The sequence below is a fragment of the Pleurodeles waltl genome, chromosome 9, assembly GCF_031143425.1.
Source record: "Pleurodeles waltl isolate 20211129_DDA chromosome 9, aPleWal1.hap1.20221129, whole genome shotgun sequence".
NCBI lineage: Eukaryota > Metazoa > Chordata > Amphibia > Caudata > Salamandridae > Pleurodeles > Pleurodeles waltl.
Genome location: NC_090448.1, coordinates 158,983,712 through 159,003,266, shown reverse-complemented (window position 1 = coordinate 159,003,266; position 19,555 = coordinate 158,983,712). Strand labels below are relative to the sequence as shown.

Here is a 19,555-nt window from a genome sequence, read left to right as displayed (position 1 = left end):
TACCTCCTTCCCCTGGGAAGCTCACTTCAACTTACTCCTCATATCATGTTTATCATAAAAGGAAAATGCTAAGTATGCAAATGGCAAAAGTAAAGTACTTAAAATCAATGACGTTAATGAAAATAAACGAGCACTACAAGCCTGAAGGTGTGTACCAAGCACTAAACATTAAATTGTCAGAGGAAGATTTTGTTGGCTAATGTATCCTGTGGATCCAGTGGTTAAGTGCCCTTGAAAAAGTGCCAAACTCAAAGGACCAAACAAATTAACCCAGTATTAAAGATGATACTGTCCAGATACATGGAGGAGAAATATTTAAAATGCAAAGCACAGTCAGATTTATCATATTAACAGGCAAACATAATTGTATTATGTACTATGTACCTTGAGTGTTACTCAAAGTTTATGATATAGACAATTTCTGTTTTACGCCCCATAGCTGTGCACCAATTTTGAGTGGGTGCAGATAATGCACTGATGAGCCCATATATTTAGGACAGCAAACTATAGCTTAATCTTTCTACCAAGCACTTCGTTTCACCATTTATTGATCATTTCTCAACATCTCACAGTTTAATCCACTGTTGTATTCAGAACAACGGTCAACCTATAATTCTGAGGATACTATGGTACCAAAGAAATCAGAAGCTAGTCTGGAAGGAAACCAACAACTATTAACATTTAATAAACAAACAGAAGATTTGCCAAAGTGCCTGGCACTGGAAATTCTGCACAAATCAATGAACATGGGCACACTTTATCCATACCACATGAAACGATTATATAAGTAGGAATGGCCACATTTAGCTACAATGATAACAGTGGAGGTGGAAATACTAGCCCTATAATCCCAGGCTCATTGTCCTAGGACTCACAGCGGGATCCCTAGTAAGTACATCACTCCAGCCATTAAAGACGATATGAAAGGCAAAAGAACACTTCACCTTCACTCATTAAACCAAAATATGAAATTACAAAGAATGTGAACCTTTTCTAGCAGTTACAACCACTCAACTGCAATATACTGAAGACATGTTCTAGGCAATGGACATCAACATGAAACAGTGAAAGATTGAAAGCTTTAACAAGGTCACCCACATGCCACCCAAAACCATTGAAAAAAAACACTAAATTTAATTTATGGCAAATTACATCCATAAGAAAATTCTGTATCATCTAAAATGATAATTCTTATATTTTTAACAATTGGAGAAACAAAAAACAATATTTACAAAGATTATATGTCTTATATGTCCCGAAGGTACAGGAAACAATAAGCAGGCAGAGTACCTTCCAATCAGTCGCAAGCAAAGACCTTACAACTTGAACAAACAGCTAGACAACCCCAGCATTATATGTCTCAGCACTGACCATGTGTCAACCTGTTATTCTAAAGAAACGTCTAATTAGCATATGCATCAGTCAGTAAGCCACAAATATACAGAAAATGAGGATAATGTCATCACTGTCAGAGGTGAAAACTATAGGTAATCACAAGGAAAAACCTTCAGTAGCACTCCTCCTGATGGCTATTCTTTGTAACAGGAGAGTCAACACTTCCCCTTACCAGGCACCAGACTGGATCTGGAAACTCTTGCAATAGCTCTAGGTGACACCTTCGACGAGATTCCACCCTTACTTATGACATGACCAAGTACAGCCATAAAAAGGCTCCACCCCTGCCTGCTGACATCTGTTTATTCTTTAGACCATGCAGGGTCTGACAGTCCTACGCATAGCCTGCAGAACTGATCTTTCACTGACAGTGTGTTTAAGCTAAGTTGGGACCTTATTGATACTTGGTGGTTCACAACGCAGTACTGGGGGGCTGGGAGGAAGAGGGTGGTGTGCTGCTAAAGTATCCTCCAAAAAGAGCATTGCCAAAGGAAGATAACATATTTCTGATGGATACTTCTAACTGCAGATTTGATACTGAAGAAATGCCCTCTTCAAGGAGGCGGGTCTGGAGAGCAGATTGTAGACAAGGACTCCTGCAGGAAGAAGCTGGCAAAATGACCCTCTCTGTAGAATTATGAATTGATGTGTTTGTGCCTAATAAAAGTATGGACCCAAGGGCCGCCTGGCAGATGTCCAAAATCGAAAGGAAGAAAAACCTCAAACTGGTCCTCTCAAGCTAAGTTTCTCCAGCTCGCACACTGTAGGTCGATACTCATCAAATGCTTAGCAGCCATCTTAGGACTTGTAAGTCTTTCTGACATCATTCACTAGATGTTTGTCTACCAAAACGTAAGCTGGGCAAAACCTCAGTTGATGAGTTCAACATATTTTGGATAGGTGTCATTCTGGGCCTCAAAAAGGGGGTCTGATTAAATCAGGCATGGGATACTTCTTAGAGCCACTTTTGTCCATCCTGAAAGCACAGCCAAGTAAGTGTAGCATCTTTCTTGCCCCTCATTTAGCAATAAAGTCACACATCATACTAATATCTTGATATGTGCTGCTAAATTGTTACTAATACTATTTTATACACAATGAGGAGAGAAACATCCTTACTGTTAAAAGAATATACCTTTTTCAACAGAGCTGAATTGTACAAATGTGTGCCTGTTGTGCATTAATCTAAATACAGGGGCATCTTGTTTTTCTGTTGCAGAATATAGCTAAATCATGACTGGTGGGCTTAAATACTGCACAATAGTCAGTTACTCTAGTATCAACATTTCCTTTAAAACACAGACAAAAACATTTATCTTACCTTGTCAACAGGACTTGGCAATGGTGCCTGGATAACGCTATAAAAAAAATAAACAAAAAAACAGTTTTAAACTTGAATTCCACAGTTTTAAAATGAATTCTTTCATTTATGTAGAAAACGACAAATGAACTATTAACATGCAAAGTGAAAGGAGCAAAAGTTCAATACTCCTCTTAGAAATTCCTGTAAATATTTAACTTCACAGATCTATTTTCATTTTGACCTGTAAAAGGAACAATAGCAGAGAAAAATTAACTCCATCGTCACTCTTTTTTCTATTCACCTATGAGATGATCTGCTTTTTTAAAAAGTCACGCCAATTAACCTCTTGCTGCTGAGGCTTCAAATCTACCAACCCTCTCAATGCCTACCCCACTTTTTAATATATATATTTATATATAATTATTTTGATATTTGGGGTCTTTCTTGCGTAATCTTTAATCGTTTTTGTCCACAAAAAGGTAGCCAGGTCAACCTTGTGTCCATTTTCTTCGCATGCTGCAGATTGTAGAGCAACCCAGGGTTTGCCGATTCTTCTGGATGGTCAAAACAAAGCAACATTTTTTTTTATTTTTTATTATTATTAAGGGGGTGGGGGTTTGGTGATAAAGTGATGTGCAAGAAGCAAGGAAATGTTTTATTTTTTACAAACATGGCTTCCCAGCTTTCACGAACCTATATATATATATATATATATATAAAAATCAATGAGAAAACCATAAGGTCACAGGGAAATTATAGTTAGGTTCGCATTTTACTCGTACAAAACCAGCAGTTACCACCAAGTCACTGATATTACCAGTGATGTAATTGACCAGGTCATGACTGACGTAATATGTGGGGTCATTAGCAGTACACTGCGGGGGAGTACGTTATAGTAAGCTCAGGTAACTTTAACTGCTGAATTTCACTGGTTGTGTACGAGTGGAGTGTGAGCCTAACTACATCGTCCCTGTAATCTTGGTTTTCTTTTTTTTCCACAGAATCTCCAAGGATTTTTTAAATCTTTTTCCCCAACTATAAACACCCCAATAACCTTTGATTTGTTTAAAGAGAATTTCTAAAAACTTTTTTTCTTTTTAATGTGGTTTCCTAACTATAACGTTCCTGTTACATTTGGTGTTCTAAGTGAATTTCTAAGGTTTTTTTAAAATTTTATTTCCTAAATGGAACCACTAACCTTTAACAGTGAGGGTGTGAGTGAGTACATGAGTGCATAAGTGTCTCAGAAGGTCTTTGAGTGGGTGTTAGAGTGTCTCAGTGGGTCTGCCACTGGCTGTGTGTCTGAGTAGGTATGTGAGTGGGTGCATCAGTCTGAGTGGGGGCGCCAGTGTCTGCATGCGTCTGTGTTTGAGAACATGAGTCTGAGTGGGTATGTGAGCGTGTGTGTGTGTGTGTGTGTGTGTGAGCGGGTGCGTGTGTGTGAGTGTGCGTGCGTGTGTGTGAGTGTGTGCGCGTGTGTGTGTGTGTGCGTGTGTGTGTGTGAGCGTGTGTGTGTGTGAGCGTGTGTGTGTGTGAGCGTGTGTGTGTGAGAGCGTGTGTGTGTGTGTGAGCGTGTGTGTGTGTGTGAGCGTGTGTGTGTGAGCGTGTGTGTGTGAGCGTGTGTGTGTGAGCGTGTGTGTGTGAGCGTGTGTGTGTGAGCGTGTGTGAGCGAGCGTGTGTGAGCGAGCGTGTGTGAGCGAGCGTGTGTGAGCGAGCGTGTGTGTGTGTGTGAGCGTGTGTGAGCGTGTGTGAGCGTGTGTGTGAGCGTGTGTGTGAGCGTGTGTGTGCGCGTGTGTGTGTGTGTGTGTGTGTGTGTGTAGCTGCGTGAGTGACATGGCCACAAAGGAACCACACCTGCCCCCTTATCCAACAAGAGTCCACAGTTTTGCACGAGATGTCTACCTAACTAAAGTACTTTTTACTGGTTAGTAAGTGCTACCTTGTTGGGTAAATGTCTAGTGTGAATTCTACACTACATCCATGTAATGGACCCAGAGGTAATGTCTCCAGTGACCTTGTGTGCGTTTGACAATGTGATTGTTTCTTGAGTGTCTTTCTCCAGAATTCTGTTGTAACATGAATTCCCCTATAGAAAGGCCAACAAGATTACAAAGACGCACATCTCCACCAAACCACGGTCCTTCCTCTTATCTATATGATCTAAGTGCTTCTTTGTTTGGTGGTGATATCCTCATATTCCTCGGCATGAAGAACGCGCCACCAAAGTCCGCAGGAAACACAGTGGGGGCCCTTTGGCAAGCTGTCCATCACCATGGCAAAAGGCGGGCAGACCGTTACATACTATACTAAGGTGGACGGAGCAGGGCCAAGTGGGTGGAACATCCAGATGATTTGCACAGTTGCATACTCATAGCAATTTAAAGAGAGAACCATGGACTCTGCTCTCACCAGGATAGGTCAACAAAGAATCCACACGTCACAGTTACATACAGATTGCGCTCCAACCGATGAAAGATGTATTCACCTCCACAAAGGAGTTGAGATAGTTTTTCAATATGTAATCGCCGAGTAAACACACTCACTTTGCCTTTGTCAATACCAGGAGTTAGGATCATTTGTCCTTAAAAGAAGGGGAGCTTCAACTGGGGCACTTTATACTTTTTAAATTTTAAGTGATTCCTGCTGAAGTTTAATTTCTGTGAAATGAGCATCGTGGCCAGAACGGATCTCACCTGCTCGTTTATCCAACAAGAGTCCACAGTTTTGCACAAAATGTCTACCCAACTGCAGTACTTTCTGTTGGTTAGTTAGTAAATGCTACCTCGTTGGGACAATGTCCAGTACCCAGGAGGGGATTGCAAGTCCCACCCCCCTCCGCCAGCAGATTCCACCGGCCCAAACCATGCCCCCTCCCCCCCCCCACCACATAGTGACATTTTCAAATATCAGCAACAATAAATTCAGTCTTTCATATACTAATTCATTCACACACTCGCACACTTAAACGCACACTTAAACACCCACTCAGACCCTAACGCACCCACTCACAGACCCATTCAGAACCTCATGTACTCACACAAAGACGTAGTCAGACACTCCTGCTCCCACTCACAAACCCACTAAGATACTGATGTCCCCACTCTCACACCCAGACAGACACTCACAGACACTCTCACGCCCAGATAAACCCTTTCACACCCATAGACAGGACGCGGCCAACTCCCGCCGTGCAAGACTAAAGGCCGTGCGTAGTGTGGGGTTGGGTGGTAAGGTGGGGTTGGGTGGTAAGGTGGGGTTGGCCGCAGTGTCTATCTGCAGGCCATGCGCTGCACTGGTTCGGGTGGTTATAAGGGTTGGCTGCATGGGCTGGCCACTGGGCCTGTTGCCAACCCCGACTGACAAAGGCAATGAGCAATGTGCAGATGGATGGTTGTAGGGGTTGGCCACATGCTAGCATGGCCAAAGCCAGAGTTTGGCGTTGGTTGGATTAACGTGTAGTAATGAGAACGACTTTACTTCTTAAAAAAAAAAAAAGAAGATTTAATTCACTGAAGAAAAAAAAATTCAAAAAAGGTTTCACAGACGTTAGTTATAGTTAGGAAACAGAATTTTAAAAAACATTGAAATTCACTCTAAAAAAAAAAAAAAGTTACATGGATGTTACAGTTAGGCTCATTTTAAACGTGCAAACCAAAGAAGTTCACCTGTTACAATTATCTTAATTGACTACAACTCGTGCTCTAAAGTAACTATAACTTGCGCCCTCGCTATGCATTGCTAATTATCCCACAAATTACAGCACTCATGACATCTTTGATAACATCATTGATATCAATATAATTTGCAGTAAAATTCTTGAGGAAAAAACTGTGCATGGTCGGGTGGCACGAGTTATAGTTCCCAGGGGCACGAGTTTATAGTTTCTTGAGGTAACTAACAATAACAGGTGAACTTCTATGGTTTTGCACGTTTAAATTGTGATTCTAATAAAAATGTCCCAGTACCTTTGGTTTTTTAAGTGAATTTCTATGTTTTTTTAAAATTATACATACACACACCATTTTTGTTTCCAAGTGGTAGTCCATTTTTAGTTTGAATCCTACCAGAAGTTATACCTGGTATGTGATATACGATGTTAATTTTTTTCTATCACAAAATGTATTTGTCAGTAAATTAACTGTCCAGCTATTTCAGTATATAGAAAGCACAAATGAAGCCAATTTTTTGATGTTTCCGATCTGCGGTGGAAACAATTACTTCAATATGATCAAAACCGCATGTGATCACATTTCCACACCTTGCACTGTATACTTTTATCACACCATGCATACTCCACTATACTCCACTTTACCCCACTCCACTCTGCACCACTCCACGTTACTGCACTCTACGCCACTTGACTCAACACCTCTCTACACCAGTGCACACTACCCCACACTACTCTGCTATACACCACCCCCCTCTATGCAAGTTCATTCTACAACACTGCATCCTGTGGCACTGCACTCAACGAGACTCTGCTGTGCACCACTGCACTCAATGGCACTGCAGTCTACACCACTCAACGTTATGCCACTCTACACCAGTGCACTACGCCACTCCACTCAACTCTAATCTACTCTGCACCACTGGACTCCACACCACTGGACTCCACACCACTGGACTCCACACCACTGGACTCCACACCACTGGACTCCACACCACTGGACTCTACCTTGCACTACTCCACTCTATGTCACTTCACTCAACTCTCAATTTACTCTATGCCACTGCACTCTACGCCACTACACGCCATTGCACTCTATGGCACTGCAATTCACTCTGCGTCACTGAACTTTAAGACCACTTTACCCAAAACCAATGCACATATGCCAATCTACTCTGCACCACTGTACCTTATGCCACTTCACTGTAGTCCTCTCTGCAGAAAGCTACGAAACTACACTCTATGATACACAACTATGATTCTCTACTCCATTAAACTCTGCAATACTCTACTCCACTGTGACACTACAATACTACTCCAGTCTACAATGCTCTATGCAACTCCCCCTACGCCACTCCATGCCACTTTACTCCACTCTATTATACTCCACGCAATGCCACTCCACTCCTCTCTACTACAACCTATACAAGTCCACTCTCCTGCACTACTCCACTCTATGCCACTTCACTCTATGACAATTTACTCCAATCTACTTCACTCTATTCTACAACGTTGTACTCCGCTCTATGCAACACCCCCTATGCCTCTCCACTCTGCTCTGCTTTATGTTCTACATTGATAGAACTAAAACATTCAGGAAAACTAAACAACTATTTGTTGCTTTTTCACTTACCCATCACATAAAGCCTATATTTAAATCAGGCATAGCCAGATGGACAGTTCATTCAAACATGTCTTGCTAAAGCCATAAGAAGTCTTTCGACAGCTCCTAGAGCACACACTAGTAGGAAGAAAGAATCATCAATGGCCTTCCTAGGAAACATTCCAAAAGCTTACATATGCCAAGCAGCTACATGGGCACAATCACAAACCTTCACTAAACATTATTGTGTGGTTGTTTTAGTATGGCAACAAGCAAATGTAGGACAGGCGATGCTACATACACTTTTCCAGACAACTTCAGCACCCACAACTTAGCCACTGCTTCTGAGGGAAGCTTCTTTACAGTCTATGCAAAGCATGAGTATCTACAGCCACACATGCCTCGAACAGAATATGTTACTTACCCTGTAAGCATCTACTTGTGCATGTAGTGATGTAGATTCACATGCGCCCACATCCTCCTCTATGGACACCTGTGATCGCTGCCGTTTTTTCTTATGTTATATTCACATGGATATCTCATTAATTACCCTCACTCTAAACTCCATTCTCACCATTCTGCAGGAAAACAATTTAACAATGGAGTTGTTACCCATGCGCACGGTCACTGAGAGGAGGAGTCACTCGACCTTGTGACTCAAAAGACTCCTTCAAAGAAAATCAAGTTTCACACATCCGGGCTAAGTACTAGATGGCAGGAGATTGCAAAGTATGTGCATCTACAGCCACACATGCCACGATCACCTATTTTGTCAGTAATTATCCATCTTCAGTCTCACTTGAAAAGCCCTAACTCTACAGCACCTTCGCAGGTATTGGCATGCTTCATAAAATCATAAATGAATAATGACCAGACCAAGAAAAGCATACTAAGCATAAACAAAGATCTCTACATGACGACCTATGTTTACCACACAAGCAGAATTTTTCAAAACAGCAATGGCATACTTTACAACTTGTGACTGGCAAGCTAATGGAAGAGAGAACGGCAACTTCTGTTGGACATTCAACTGCATTTAGGCCAACAAATACCATGGAACTAATGAACAAAGCAGAGCAATGGTTGAGTTTCCAACCAAATGGGCTTACGTAAAAGACATATGAGTCAGCATGGGACGAAAACTACAAAGCCAGGAGATATCTGTAGAGTAAAATGCAGGAAAGAAGAGAAGACCATGATGATGGGGCGAAAGGGTACAAAACTAAGATGAAACTCCTATATCAATTTCTACGTTTTAGATAGGTTGTTCTCACTGACTCACATTCACAGGATTGTCAGATTACAAAACTATTAGTGGCTCAACAATATGTCCGATTCATATATCAGTTACAAAATCAATGCCTGGACAAAGCGGATCATTCACTTAACCCTTATACTAAATTATAAAATTGATGGCGCCTCCCCACTGCTTGTCTAAACTGTTCACATGCTTTCATGGGATCAAAGACTCAGAGTTAAGTACTTTGGCTAATTCACTTGTATAAAAAGATTGTATATAGTCATTCAGACCAGACTGTACTCGAATAACACCTGTGAAAGCTCTGATGAGGCAATCACGAAGGGGGGTGAATCATTGCTCCTTCACTCTTTAGATATAGACAGCCACTGATGCCAGAATCCTGTCGAACAGCCAGTGAAAGGCATTAGGCCAAGAAGCAGTGGTACGATTGCATACACTCACAATGACTGATGAGAGCATTTGTCACATCTTCACAGTTAGAAGTGACTAGAGTTTCAAAGAGTGCCCAGTATTCTCCATTACTGCCTGCCATAAAAAGTACAAGACTGCCATGTAAATAATTCAATAGTTCAACTGGGCATTGTGGCTGCGCACAACTTCCTTTCATTCCATTCGGACTTTGAGAAGCAACTGATGCACTCTGTATACCAGCTCATACATGTCTGTCTACTTTTATTTTTTTCACTGGTGCTGGCACTTGTTGGTTGGATATATTTTTTAGTACAAGGGTGGCCTACCTCTTACAGCACCAATTCTCTTAAACCCTCATTCATTGGTCGTTCATTGATCGTTTTAGTTTAGACATTTGTGTAGAGCAATGTCCACCGTAACTAGGTTATCATGGCACTGGAACACCAAAACTTGGTCAACACTGTCAAATGGGCATGCTTTAGAAAGCAGCAACAAAATTCATTTCTCAATTTATTTGGGGGCTGTAAACAGTCCCGTTTTCAACAATTTCCTAAAGTTGGACAGGTCAGATTTTTGGTTTGAGTACAGTGGCTTAAAGTTCCATGTCATGTCATCTGACTCTGAAATTTCCAAAACAAATGTTTTTTTTAATCTTCAGTAAATGCCACGGGAGCACCACCAAATCCTTGTGTAAAGGGATTGAGCCAGAGTAAAAACTAGCTTTGTGAGCTAGACACACGGATAAAAAAAAAGATTCACTCTTTTATTAGCAAACATAGAAAGGCCACTACAGGTGTGATATGATCCCCAAGACAGAAACCAAGTTCCCGTCTTGCAGAGACAAACCATATGCTCTCCACCCAAGGAAGTGGAATCAGTAGAGGGCAGCTGGAGGCACTAGGAAACCCCTAGGTTAAGTACCAGAGCGCACCCCCCCCAGCAACCGGGAGAAAAGAGTTTAAATTACTGGTTCTCCCCAAACCACCCCAAAGGACTTCAGAAAAGGACAATGCAAGACCCCGACAAGACTGCAAGCAACCAAAGGTGCATCCTGAAAGAGGAAGACCTGGAAAAGAAGGGGACCAAGTCCAGTTTGAGTGTTGATGGTGGCAGAAGCCACTACCCACCTGTCTGTGTATGCAGGAGTTGGTCGACAGTGAGACAAAGATGGTCAGCAATGCAGCACTGGAGCAGATGAAGCGTTCCTGGATGATGTAGTCGACGTCCCACGCTGGATGAAGGATTGCAGTCAGTCTGTGGTGTTGAAACCCCACCAACAAGCCTAGGGAAAGCCAAATGTCGCAGTTGGAGGAAAAGTGGAGCTCCGGGGACCAGCAAGGTCCAAGGGGGACGCAACCCACAGGGGGAGACCCAAGTGACCTTCGGCAGTGCAGAGTCCAAAGAAGAGGAGGCAGCCCCCACAGAAGACCCACAGGCGAGGAATCCAGGAGTCGGAGAGAGGCCCACACAGCACACCTGAGGAGAGGTCTCACGTTGCAGCAGAAGCACACAGGTGGCTATGCGTCACAGAGAACAGTGCTGGGGGCCAGCGCTACACAGAGCCTTTAGATCCCTTGGAGGAGATGCCAAGAGACGTGGTGCACGGGGTACTGTCCAGGGTGGGAAGGCAAGGGCTTACCTTCACCAAAGTTGGACAGCTGGCAGAGACGACCAAGGGGACCACTCCAGACCACCACCTGTGATGCAGGATCCACGCAGCAGGTCGTCATCGTAGTTGGTGCCTGTGGATGCAGGGAAGTGAATACTTCACTCCAAGAGAGATTCATTCTTGCTTCTTCTGCAGACTGAAGTCTTGCCACCCTCACAGGATGCACAGCCGGGGAAATGTTCCAGTTGCTGGAAGGAGCCGGAGAAACAATGCTGAAGGGCGAGTCACCAATGTAGCTGCAGATTGAAGATTCATGTGGAGTCCAGTTGTGGTTCCAGTGGCCAAACTGTGCAAGGAGGGCACCAAATGTGCCCTTCAAAGCATACCAGTGGCTTGGGGAGGCTACCCCTCCCAAGCCATGTAACAACTACTTCCAAAGGGAGAGGGTGTTGCAGCAGCTTGGGCTGCCCAGAAAACCCCATAAAGCTGATGGGAGCAATGCTGGGGTCCTGTAACGAGCCCCCAGAGTGCATGGAATCATACAACTAATACTGGCAACAGTATTCGGGTATGATTCCAACATGTTTGATACCAAACATGCCCAGGTTCGGAGTTACCATTACGTAGCTGGACATAGGTAGTGACCTATGTCCCGTACATTTGTAAAATGGCATCCCTGCACTCACGAAGTCCAGGAAAATGGAGCTGGAGTTTGTGGGGGCACCTCTGCTCATGCAGGGGTGCCCTCACACACAGGTCCCTGCACCCTGCCCTCTGGGATAAGAGGGCTTACCATACGGGTGACTTACAGTGACCTAGTGCAGTAACCTCTAGTGAAAAGAGTGCATGCACCCTTTCACACAGGCTGCAATGGCAGGCCTTCAGATACACTTTGCATGGGCTTCCCATGGGTGGCATACTACATGCTGCAGCCCCCATGGGACCCCTGGTGCCCCAATTCCCTGGGTACCATATACTAGGGACTTATAAGGGGGCATCAGTATGCCAAATGTGGGGAATTTGTGGTCCAAGCAACCAAGTTTAAAGGGAGAGAACACAGACATTGGGGTCCTGGTTAACAGGATCCCAGCGAACACAGTCAAAACATATTGACAAAAGGCAGAAAGTGGGGGTTACCATGTGAAAAAGAGGGTATTTTTCTACAGCAAGCATCCAATATTGGACCGTGAAGTGGCTTTCCTGCAGCTGGGTAGCAACAGACTGGAGATACAGATTAGTGTAACAAAGATTTGGGTATTCTTTTCATAATGAAACCAATTGAACCCAAAAAACAGAAATAGCTATGCCAGTGGGATCATGTATAAGTTCCACAACAACGGTGACAGGATGGAATATAGGGGAAAACAACAAGTTTATGGTCGGATGGAGGATACAAAAGGTGGAAGTGAAATATGAAAAGATGTATGGGGTGGGGTAGGGGAGAAACTTGAACAACTTAAATACAGCAAGATCTTTTATTTACGCTCAAGAGTATAATAGTGGCACTTGGAATCAAAAGCCACAGAGAGGTCTCCTAGTAGAAGGCCAGCTGGAATGTTAGTATCTGCACAGCAACATAAACTGACACAAGCAGACAATCGATAAATCTGTGCTATGCCCAGGAAGAAAATACATCGGAGATGGATGTTAGATTTAGTTAGACTGAAAAAATTACCAACTGATGAAAGACAGCCTTCAAGTAATCTAGCTCAGTAAGGCAGATGAGAAGTATGTAACTCACTCCACAAGTTATATGGCTCACATGTAGCCTTTCCTGACAAGAAAGTGACACAGGACAGTTGAAAGACTTCAGCAACAGGCTCAAAGAAAGAGAGGCATTAATAATGACTCCATCATCAACATTTTTGTTATGTAGCTTGGGAGGCAGTGGGTCCCAGGAAGGCCAAGAGTATTTGTTTTGAGAAAACTAATGAGGCAAAATCGACATCTCTCACAGGATGAAAACAGGTTTAAAGAAATCTGAAGGAATTTGGGGGGGTTGGGAGGAGCAGCCATTATATGGACACCTGAAATGCTGTTCATAAAACAGCCTGCAATAATCTTACACTTGCATACCAGATAGGATTAGGAACATACAATATTTTTGGGGGGAGAAGAAATATTTTGTTCTCCCAACTGCATGGTTTTAGATTTCTTCCACTGTAATTTATTGGCTGGATCATATCACTGTTTGGGTTGTCTACATACATGAAATAGGTCAGATTAGGATTGAGGCCAAGCACTGTGTTGTACCACTGCAACACATTTCCATGCTAAGTGATTCTTTGAAAGAGTGGTTGTACAAACTTGGATTCCATTAACCAACTGAGACATGTTTCTCGCATGCTAGATAACTTTTTCAAAGGATATATGTCTTATTTCGCTGCTACTGTAGTTATAAGTAATGTTTTCCTTTACTCAACCAGTCTTTTTGTTATCCATATTATAGTCACCCTTTCATTGCCCAAGTTCATGAAGTCCCTAATCTCAGAGATGGATCAGACACTCAACTTTGTGAGGAGACTTCCCTTTTATGGAATATACTGCCCCACAATCTGAAACTCTCCTAAAATCAATCTTTCTTTTTTAAACAAAAACATTAGTCCAAGAAATCCACCACTCAGCAGACCAAAGTAGATGGTATTTCCCAGTACTGTGGCAGGTAATGTCAAAGCTCTCTGATTCATCAGCAAAGACCCACTTAAAGGCCAACTCTGAAGGGTGACTGATTGGCAGCCCTCCAACCTCAAACACTGGGCTGGCAGGCAAACATTATCAAGCAATCAATGTCCCAAAAGGCTTTTATGGAAATCACAGATGCACGACTGTCAACTTAGAACTGAAGTCCACCTATAAGATTTCTTAACTACCACCCAGTCCTTTCCCTTCAGTTCCTCCAGCTGCATTCACACTACGCACCAAAAAACCAAACACACTACTCAATAAAAAGAAGGGGCATGAATGGTAAGGATGTGAACAGGCCTGCCATTATAAGCACAAAGACCAACCTCCTATGACCGTTTGGATCCTGTTCACAAGATTATCCAGATGTTCCATCACAGCGAAGACATGCTTGACACTTCCACACTGACAAAAAAAGATTATCCTACCAACAGCGGCTGGGCACCAAGTCAAGAATGAGCAGTCAGCATATGTTCACAAAAAATGCAATCATCATGAGTTCCACCAGCTTCATTCATGAGTATCCTTTCATTGCTAATTTTAGTACTCCTGGACTAGGTTTCTTGTTTTCATTGTGTGGATGGCATCTTTATCTATTTAAGTTTCATTCTTCTGTAGAATTTTAACCTGTGGAAGTTTTCTCCACCAGTAAATGCTGAAGCTCGCTGGCTCAGTTCCAGTTGCAATAGTGGCAGTACTGATAAAATCAGCTTACTATATAAGCAAGCCTGCTTTAATCCGTGTAATCGGGTAATTACACGCAACAGAATTAGGAAAAAAAAGTCACAGACTCCACTATTTACTCTCTTCGACTTCACCAGTCACTGATTATGTCTAGATCAGTGGCATCAACAATTAGATAGCATTTTTCTTTTTGACTGATCTGGAGACTGGCTTTAACATAGAAATAAAAATATCTTTATCATTTACATACATTTCTATCTACAATAAAAGCATGGTGTGCAAAAAATAACCATAACAAATTAAAAATACATTTTCACAATTTTGCTTACTTAAAAATAGCCTGTTTAAAAATTAATGTTTCATTTTATGCTCCTTCAGAGAAACATATCTTTAAATCTTGATTTGCAGCTCTGCCTAAAAAGTAATTTTCTTAATTTATTTTTTGGGGGATTCACATCACTTGCTGCCCAGCATATTTTGTTTGGGGTCAAGGACTGCAAGATTTTAAGTTTTGACAAATAATCTCAACCATCCTGCAGCACCAGCCCATTAACTGGCAGTTAACAGTGGCATAGTATGGTTCTGGAAAGAGGATTTTCTGCGGTCAAGTAGGGTCTCACTATCCGAATGAGGCTGCTGGATTCCGACAGCAGAGTCACCTGAATTGTGGGGAACGGAGTCCAAAACCACACCATGTGACAACTGTTTTCCAAATCTGGTTTTCCGGCTAACTGGCAATGCCTCACCTCGGCCCAAGAGCAGGGGTGATTGTGGCAACCGGGCACCTGATAAGATTGACTTCTCAGGGATATCGTGGTGTATCAGATCTCATCCTTTTCCCTCAGTTATATTAGTCTCACACAGGGAAAGACAAACAGAGGCAGAGAATGGTTCAATAAGTTTATTGAATCAGCTGCATGTTTGATAAAATGGCATGAATTGCAATATTTAGGAGGATAAAACAAGCTAGAAGCAAAATGGAGACAAGGAAAGTGAAACACAGGAAAAGTCCCATCACATTGTGACTATGCGTAATATATGTGGTTCCTACCTAAGCTATGTTAGAGCGCAGCGTGATAAGCCCTAATCAGCCCATCAGGTTTCCCCCCCGGGAAGACATCACCCCCCCCATACCTGACCAAGGAAGCCTGTTGTCTAGAGACACCATCTCCATGTAGGCCAGGGAACAGGTAGTCTCAGCAAGCAGCTGTGGCACAATCAATCAGCATGTAATTGTGGTCATCTGGCGGGACAGAGAAGTGTTTTTACAATATAACAGCTGATGTTGTGAGAAAATGTCCCCAGGTAAGAATGTGTATGTTTCTGTAAATGCTAGAGACGCAATTTACCACTTTGCCGGCAATTCTATCTCGCCGCAGCCTTGAGGAAAGCACAAAGTGAAAAGAATGTTTTGCTAGAAACGAAATGCTTACCTAGGCGAAAGAAACTAGATAAAGGAAATAAAACAGCACCGCTAATGTGGCGTTTGCTAAAATAGTAAAATGAAGCTAAATAAAATGTAACTGGGCTAAAGGGCACAAGTGGCAGGTCTAGTTGCTAAAATAAGGTGCCTAAAAACATGACTAAAATGGCTTTACAACACCCTCCCCTTGCCAGTTCAAAGGTGTTAAGAAGCCTAACAAAAACATTTATAAACTAAAAAGCTATAATCAGGACATATACACATTAATGTCAATAATGACAAGTTAAAACACATGTGAGCATGTAAAGTATTAAAAGGGGTACATTTTAAATGTAAGCAGAGGCGCCAACAGAACCAAGTTTTAAGAGTTATTGTCATGTTTTAAATCGCCAATTACATCTGGGACAATTGAAGCCAGGAAATGTTCCACTTCGGCAGGTGGTAAGGTAGCCAAATCATTGCCAAGGAACACTCATATTCCAAAGCCTGAGCTCCAGCATTCCATGTTGTACCCAATGTTAAGTCAAGAGTGCACGATCAACAATGGGCAACTTATCGACAGCTTCCCGTAGCAAACGCACCCTCAACGTGTATGTCTGGTAATGTGCCCTTAGCCAGAACATCAACAGATTAGTGTCCCATAAAAGTAAGCACTGTGCAGAAAGAGCACATTAGAAAAGGCACCAGAGACATCGAAACACGGGCTACACACAATCAATAAATTATCTGAATGAGAGACCAGTTGCATTCCAGTTCCTCCAGAAGCGGTGCCCTGAAGTACTGCATCATGCGTTCACGACACAGTTGCGCTAGTGAAATCGCTTATTAGTCCTCCTTGTTGTGAAGGGATAGCCATTGCAAATAAAAAATAGCAACAGCAAGATGCCACCTATTATAGCAAAAGTAATTGGAAATCCACCGAAAATAATGGAAAATATTGAGTGTATGGCTGAAGGTATCAAGCCAAATAGAGGAGAAGGTGTGACCGATACCAGAACCAACAGCCTTCAAGACATGCGCAATCCGGGTGGTACTGGATGCATTAAATATTCGTCCCACGAGTTCACCAAAGTGACCCAAAAAGTTTGTACTTTAAAGGGACTAAATTTCTGCAGATGACCTCGCAACTTGAAGTGCACTGTTCTCAAGCGCAGATGTAAGGGCCACATGCTTTTGAAACAATAAAGCCTATAGCCTGCTCAACTTGTCACAATTCATATTTGATGTAGCAATGGAAGGTCAAACATCTGCTACTTTCTTCTGTAGTGTAGGAGGAAAAAGGACATTCCCGCAACAGGTTCACAATTTGGGAGACCGAACCAACAAGTTATTCCGTCTCACATTCCACAATAGCTCTGTTAAGAAGCACATAGCTTCCATTGGAGAGCATCTGGAATGCAGGTCTAGTCGAGGTGATTGGAACTCCCTTTAGATAGCAGGCTAAATTTGCTGCCGAAGCATTACACGCCCCGTGCAAGGACAGCTGCTTACAAACCATCGAATGGCTCACAGAAGTCTCACATTCACTGCCACTAAGAAAGACCTCTTTCATGCCATTGAAACATTTGTACGAAAAGGTAAGCTCTCACACTTCATGGATGTAACTATCTCCTAGCCTCTTATATCTGCCTTCTAGAATGTGTTTAAAGCAGGATGTAAATTGAAGTGTTGATATAGGCAGAGTAATGACCCTGTGTATTAATCATTCAGAAGATGGCACTTCAGCCATGGTAAAAGGCAACTTTTCTAATATCTCGATGCTCAGCATGACATAAGTCGCTTCCTTCTTAGCCATTATTTGTTGTTGTCGCATTAAACTAAATGTTAAAAATATGTCCCTTGCGCTAACTATTGCCAGGGAACGCGCCCTGCTTTCAGTGTTTGTAGTGTCCAACCTAACTGCATAATGGACCTCAGTTGGCTCTGTCCATGTTGTAAGGATGACATGTCGCTTAACACAGTCTATTGCAGAAGAAACAATGTTGTTTAAAGTGTATATCCCATTATCCACAACGGCTAATGGTGACAAGGTGTTAATCCCATTATCCAGGCTGCGGCGAGATAGAATTGCCGGCAAAGTGGTACATTGCGTCTCCAGCATTTACAAGGTGTTAATCCCATTATCCACAATGGCTAATGCTTTCTGTAAGTTTTCCTGATCTATTTGCTTTAACCGGGCAGCAGCTTCTTGTTGGGAAAGTTTCCAAATTTCAATGTATACTGCATATAGGAAGCGCTTTTTACCTTGTCTTCTGGGGCCTATCAGGAAATCCTACAAATCTGGATCATTATACAGAAGACTGAGGTGTTCTTTAACAGCATTTAGTGAGGAACTTTTTAACCATTGCTGGCATAATTTCCCTACACTATATGTTGTTACTAAACCTGAATGTTCAGATGACACATAGTGAGGGTCTGGCCTATTGGTTCTAAAACCCTCCGTTGAGTTTACAAAACATACATGACAACCATTTGTGTCTACCGGCCACAATAACCACCCACCAGGATGTGAAAGTGATGTGTTAAATGTTCAAATACATATGGAATTTGGGTGACCTCTGTCAGGCCATATCCATCAAAGGGTACTTTATCCCAAACAATCCCATCCGGAATTGGTATGTTGAAATATTCACCACTGCCAATATTCTGAGGTCCTTATGCAAGGAAAAATGTGGTTTTATGGCCTCATCCACTATTTCAACTGTAGAATGTTCAGGAAGGTAATGACCATGTATTAGTAAGAAAAAGACAATGACAAACCCCAATCCAAAGAAGGAAGGTGAATACAGTTATTAGGAACCACAGGTAGTTCCATGGAAGTATGAAATAGTTCATTTTGAGCCAAATTATCAGCTTATGTGCTCTTGACAGTTCTGTTGCATAAGAGGCAGATGAGTGAGTGAAAGTGTCATTGACATCAGCAAAATATCTAGAAGCAGTTTGTGCAAAAACTAGAGCCATGTTTGAAAGGGGACAGCTGGCAGAAGTCTCCCTTGTGGTTCATAATAGATTATTCCATCCGTCTATGTAGCAATTGAGTAGAAATAGCTCAATGTTGTTGACATTACTTGTTGCAGAAGAAGTTAATGGGACTAATGAAATAAATCTCCACCCTCCCCAAGCTTGAGAGGTGTCAGGGTTGCTGCTTAAAACCAGTAGAGGAACTTCCTAGCCTGTAGAAAGAGGGATTTGGGCACTAGCCAGAAGTCCTCTAGGTCTGCTGTGCAGGATCAGCCGTGTGATGTAGCTTGACACTGTCAATGGAGACAAGACGGTTTTCTTTAGAAGAAGGTAGCAGTGGGCGTGTATTCCCACGACTGGAACCGGTGCACAATAGGAAGGGCCGAACTCCCTTTTCACAGCAATCTTTTCATACACTAGATCCCCAACTTTAGGAATTGAGCCAGTAGGTGTTATTGGTGCATCCCCTATTTCCAAGGAGGCGGCACTGGCAGATGAGTTGTCATCACAGAACTGTTTTAAGTCCTGCACGACAGTGACATGTTCATTTATGTCA

The 19,555-nt window shown here is 42.5% G+C and overlaps 1 protein-coding gene across 6 annotated transcripts in view; it reads right to left on the bottom strand.

Annotated features, from left to right (window-relative positions):
- Window positions 1–19,555, bottom strand: part of SLMAP (sarcolemma associated protein) — a 793,819-nt gene that overhangs the window by 658,755 nt on the left and 115,509 nt on the right. For all 6 annotated transcript variants that reach the window (XM_069206475.1, XM_069206474.1, XM_069206478.1 and 3 more), the window contains exon 4: window positions 2,717–2,753. In XM_069206475.1, the coding sequence (XP_069062576.1) occupies window positions 2,717–2,753 (37 nt within the window). The remainder of the gene's footprint in view (window positions 1–2,716; window positions 2,754–19,555) is intronic.